This window comes from Marmota marmota, unplaced genomic scaffold, assembly GCF_001458135.2.
Source record: "Marmota marmota marmota unplaced genomic scaffold, marMar, whole genome shotgun sequence".
NCBI lineage: Eukaryota > Metazoa > Chordata > Mammalia > Rodentia > Sciuridae > Marmota > Marmota marmota.
In genome coordinates this window covers 14420255-14426254 of record NW_025999853.1, presented here as the reverse complement: position 1 = coordinate 14426254, position 6000 = coordinate 14420255, and the positions used below count along the sequence as shown (strand labels likewise).

The window sequence follows — 6000 nt, the reverse complement described above, 5'->3', positions numbered from 1 at the left end:
GACTCTGATAATGAGGCACTCTTGCATTTCACTGCTTGCCACGAAGGTTCTCTGGCCATAATTATTACCTGCCTCAAAGAGCAAAATCACTGTAATCTTACTTCAAAGAATATTAGGGTACAGTACACATGACATATCATGCTAGTCTTACAAATTAGTACAGGCCCACAGAGCTTGCAAGAAATTAGGTCAGAGCTGGAAGAAATCAGGCTGTGGTCTAATAAGCTTCTTAATCCTGAATGGGAAATCAGGCTCCCTGGGTGTTAGGGTCACTGTTTTTCTTTATTTCTAAGTGTGAAAGAACTGATAACAACTTTTAGTGTTAAATGCCTGCTCCCCCCCCCCCAAGCTACCAAATAATTGTGGTTCTTCTATAATTTTTGGCATTGCATAACTTATAAGGAAAGCAGGTTCCTTATTAGTTGAAATTGAAACTTTAAAATTTGACTGTCACTGTTGCCCATAATATGTGGGGAAGAAGAACTTCCTTTGCCACCAATTATTTACCCTGAGGTCTGTAGTTTCCCCATTAAAAGCGAAGTTTCCTAAGATCCCTTCATACAATGCAAAAGTATTTTGAGAGTTATCACTTCAGATCATTAGTATGAATTTGTTAAATAGTTAAGTTGTATAAAATATACATTAATTTACAATATAGTGATAATTAGGATGAGGGTGAAATGATAATAAATAAATTATTATTAGAGGCAAATCATCATTTCCACAGTTTTAGATGTAAAGGGAAGAGAATGGATCAATTACAGGTTCTTGATTCTTAAATTGCTTGTCAGATGGTTTCATCATTTCAATTTGATTAATAAGCTTCATTTTGGGGAGTCATCAATATTCATTCATTCTGAGCACAGGCTTTGGAGTCACAAGATTAGGACCTGGTCTCTGACGCTATGGTTTTCCTCTGACCTTGGTCAAATAATTTAACCTTCCTAATCTTTGATTTCCTAAACTGTGGAATGGAGGTACTAACAGAATCTTAATGACAAAGTTGTCATGATGGTTAAATGAAATCTGATATTGTTTGTGTTTCATATGCTTATAACAACAACGTCTGACATACTAATGTATGTAATATCATCATTATGAGCAGCTTCACCATCACCCACTATTGTTATTAAGTGGTTAAGATGAAAAAAGAAGTACAGTCTGGATTCGTGATGGTAAAAATTCAGCTGTAATATTCGCTGGCTCTCTGTTCAAAACTTTCTTCCTATTCTCAGCTCATACAGCGGTGCCAATGGGCAACAGGACAAATAACCTTCAGAGCATCATTCTTTTCTGGATCCAATTCTTTATTCCTCTGCCCTCCAGGGGCCGCTGTGTTTCCCGGAATGCGCGCTGGATGCTTGGTTGCCGCGAGACCGTCGCCAGGCAACCGCGTGTGTACACACCGCCGGCCGGCCGGGGTCGCGTCAATATGGCGGCGCAGGGCACCAGCTCTAGCCCTCTGTCGGGCACGTCTGCCACATCCACGTTGCCCCAAGAACTGCCATCGACCACACCCCTGACTTCGACTGCAATTTCAGAGTCGCCCCGGGAGTCGAAGGCGAGCTCCCCGAGCCCGCAGCCTCAACTAGCCAGTCCCGAGGACCCGTTGCCCATCGCCGCGTTTTATGGGCCGTTGGACGCTAAAAACCCGCTCCTCGCCTCTTTCGAGAAGGAAATTCGCGAGTTGTTAGGCTTTATGAAGAAAAAGCAGGTTTTAGTGACGACGGCGGAAGAGAAGCACGAATTCCATCGGCGTTGGTAAGCGGAGGCCGGGCGCTGGGGAGGAGGTGATGCCCTTGAAGGCAGGTGGTGGCCCCAAGAGCCCGGTCAGCGAGGTGGACGCCGGGCCTGACCAGAGGGCCCAGGAGAGAGAAACAAAGTTGGAGAAGTGGAGATTCGTCGCTATGACAACCTTAAATCTTGGTTACATGTATGTTGGCTTCCTGCTCAGGTCAAAATAAAAATCAACACGGAAATGTTTCCTAACTCCCCATTTGTTCTGTTTCTGTGTGTCCCTTGATGGCTCCTCTAGGCTAATACTTTTTCTTTCTTTTTTTTTTTTTTGGACTCAGGGGTGTCACAACTTTTGATTTAGTGGGTGAACAATTTTGTATACAAAGATAAAGGAATAACTTTGAGGTGGCTTAGGTTCTCGAAGAAGTTCTTAATATCATGAAGCATGAAGTCAGTCATCCTGGGAACATATGCATTTTTATTCTCTTTTTATGTTACTATTAGAATCACAGAGACTTTTTTTCGTAGACTTTGTGATTCATCTGCACATCTGTTTGCCTTTTTTTTTTCTTGGATTCTATCACCATGTTATTTCTGTGAACTGCAAACTACCTGTTTTTAAGATTCTTTCCTGTTTATGTTACCATCTTTCTTGGCCAAATACATTGCAAAGAGAACAGTCACAGATGTAGACAAATAGCAAACACCAGAATAGTGAATGGTTTAACTTGCATTTTTTTTGTTCATGCATTTAATATAAAGAAATAGTTTATTTAATTAATATAAAATTTATTTAATATAAAGAATGTTTATTATTCATTTATGCATCTAATTAACTATTTATTGAGCACCTATCAGGTGCCTTTCTAGAAACTAGGAAAACGACAAGTTAACATGATATAAAAATCCCTTACCTCATGGAGCATATATTTTTGTGAGTACAGCCATCCACTAAAAAATGTGGAAGTACATTAGTCTCCCTTATATATGGTTTTGCTTTGTAGTTTCAGTCGTCAACCATTACCTGAAAATATTAAATGGAAAATTCTAGAAATAAACAATGTATACATTTTAAATGCACATCTTCAGGAGTACTGTGATGAAATATCACACCATCTGCTCTGTACCAACTGGGATGTGATTCATCCATTTATTCAGTAAGATCCATACTGTAGCAACCACCTGCCCATTAGTTAGTAGCAGTCTAGATTATCAGATCAACTGCTGTGGTATCATAGTACTTGCATTCAAGTAACCCTTATTTTACTTAATAATGGTCCCAAAGTGCAAAGTAGCAATGCTGGCAATCCAGATATGCCAAAGAGAGCCATAAAGTGCTTTCTTTAAGTGAGAAGGTAAAAGTTCTCAATGAGGAAAGAAAATAATTGTATGCTGAGGTTATTAATATCTATACTACAATAAGACATTTTGAGAGAGAGCAAGCACAGTCATATAACTTTGATATAGTATATTGTAATTGTTTTATTATTAGTTATTATTTTTCATCTCTCACTCTCTTTTTTTGGTACTGGAGATTGAACTCAGGGGCACTTGACCACTGAGCCACATCCTCAGACCTATTTTTTATTTTTATTTTAGAAAAAGGGTCTCACTGAGTTGCCTAGCACTTCACTTTTGCTGAAGCTGGCTTTGAACTCGTGATCCTCCTACCTCAGCCTCCTGAGGTACTGGGATTACAGGTGTGCACCACCACGCCAAGCTTATTTTAATCTCTTACCCTGCCTAATTTATAAGTAAAACTATCACGGCTATGTATGTATAAGAAAAAAATATCACAAATATAGAACTTCGTACTATGTGTGGTTTCATGCACACACGGGTGTTTTTGGATGTATTCCCTGAGGATAAGGGAGAACTATTGTAAATGCATTTTATTAGGAGATAAATGCTAGAGAGAAAAATAGAGCAGGGAATGGGGATGGAGGATATTGGATAAGTATTGCAACTTAAAATGGGATGACTTGGCCCATGGTTAGGGAAAGTCGGTAAAAGTGACTTTTTAGAAAAATGAGGACATGTGGGAGCAGTTGATGAAGATTTCTGTGCAAAGAGTAGTCCACACAAAGAGAATCACAAATGTGAAGGAAGTGGGGTGGGATTGTGATTATGGAAGGTGCAGGTTTCAGGTAGAAGGGAGGTAGATGAAGGAATTTAAGTTTATATACATTGAGATGTAACTCAACATTCAGGCAGAGCTATTATTAGGTAGATGGACAAAACACAATGCCTTTATTTTTATGTGGTGCTGAGAATCGAACCCGGGTCCTGCCCGTGCCCCAGACAACTATTTTTAAAATCAAAACTTGTTTCTTATAAGAATTTTTGTAAGCATTAAAATCTAAATTCTGATTATAACAACAATGTCATTAAATATTTGTGTGAACATTTTAAAAAACATATTTTTGTTATAAGGAGATAAAATTTAGGTATTCTGTTTATACAGTTGCAGTTTTCAATTTGAGAACAATCTAAGTATCCAGTAACAGCTATAACCAATCAGCAATGCAAAGTCTTTAAATGATATATATTCTACAGTGTATTTTATATTTTGTTTAATCATTATGTAAGCCATTATTAATGAGTAGCCTCAACCTGAACTTAAAGAGTCACTAAAAAAATCTTTTTCCTGTTATATAACCTTGATTGATTTGATAAAGCTGCTTTTTTTCTTTTATGAGTAACAAACCTAGTCATCATCAGAACAAAACTTCTCATCTGGAAGGTTTGGAAGCATTAACTATTTCATCCACATAATTTAAGAATTCTAGCTGGTTATATATTTGACTGGTTATATATTGAATTCATTATATTTATTCTAAGCCTGAGGCATTTCATGAAGCAGCAAATCCAAGAACAAAAGGTTAAAAATGAACAAACAAAATATATTTCCCTTTTAAAACTTCTCTGGTTTATATTTGTCACATTATTTATTTGGCATGATCATTTATTACTGGTACACACATATATTTTTCTACCCCAAAATATTATTAAGAGGTTTATAAAGGCAGGAGTGCTTTGTGTTCTTCACTCAATGACCCAATTAGTATCATTTAATTACCCAGATGAATGAATTGACAGGTTTCTGTAGAGATTGTTTCATTAATATCCTAGCATGGACATCATGACTATCAGATTGTTCTTTAGTCCCTAAGTTTAGAGTCCTGTCTATATTAGTTAGATCAGGCTACCATAACAAAAATACCATAGACCGCTTGGCCTAAGCAAGGGAAATTTATTTTCTTATAGTTCTGGAGGCAAGTCCCAGATTTCTGGTAAGGGCTTTTTTCTTGGCTTGTGGAAGGCTACTTTGCCATCATATGGCCTTTCCTCTGAGAGACAGCTTGGAGAGGGTCTAGATTCCCCTACCCCCTTCCTTTAAGTACTGAAACCAGTATTACAGCACCTTCATGGCTGAAGAAAGGCCAGATTCCAATTAAATATGCCCAACTGTGACATGGTGACATTTTCAGCTTGATCTGATAAGATGATCATGATCTTGATATAGCATAAATGTGTGAGCCATTTCATGTGTAATTCTTTATAGACAGCTTGGTTCCTCACCGACGTCTCTTCTTGGAGTTGTACCTGATTTTATTACCAGTTTTTATCAGAATTCATTGGGGGATGATTTTGCTTTTGTTTCTTGACCAAGAATTGCTTGATGCTGAAAGTCTTCTTAGAATACACGGTGAGGAACAGAATCAAGTACATGCATTGCAAAGTGGTTTCTCTTCCTATAAGGGCATTAATCCCATTAGTGCAGGGTTCTACTTTCATGACCTCATTTAACCTTAATTGGCCCTTCTCCAAATATAACCACACTGGGGGTAAGGGTATGAATTTGGATTGGGAGGACATAAACATTCAGCCCACAACATTCAATTTTCTAGAAATTTATGATATGGATTTGACAACTGTTAAAGGAAATTTGGGTTGTTCCTAGAGACATTTATAAATTCCAAGAGAGAGGGAAGGAATAAATGCTAACTAAATGAATTAATAAAATAAACAATGATCTGCTATCCTTTTAACTCTGACTAGAAACCATTTCGAGAATACTGTATGCTTTGTTTTGGTTTCATTTGGTGGAAGGATGCATAACCTGAAATGGATTGACTGGATATTGGAGCCCTTAGCTCTTTGTAGAAGAGAATAAAATGAGAACAAGAAAAATTTCCCTAATTAGTCATTCTTTCAACATGTACTAGTCATTTACTATACTGTGGCTGAGCAGATGAACAT

At 37.6% G+C, this 6000-nt stretch overlaps 1 protein-coding gene across 2 annotated transcripts in view; it reads left to right on the top strand.

Moving 5' to 3' along the window:
* Nucleotides 1-1311: 1311 nt before the first annotated feature.
* Nucleotides 1312-6000, top strand: part of Cfap54 (cilia and flagella associated protein 54) — a 293504-nt gene continuing 288815 nt past the window's right edge. For both annotated transcript variants that reach the window (XR_007347741.1, XM_048803590.1), the window contains exon 1: nucleotides 1312-1761. Coding sequence is in view for 1 of the 2 variants with exons in the window: in XM_048803590.1 (XP_048659547.1) it covers nucleotides 1358-1761 (404 nt within the window). In the remaining variant the exon portion in view is untranslated. The remainder of the gene's footprint in view (nucleotides 1762-6000) is intronic.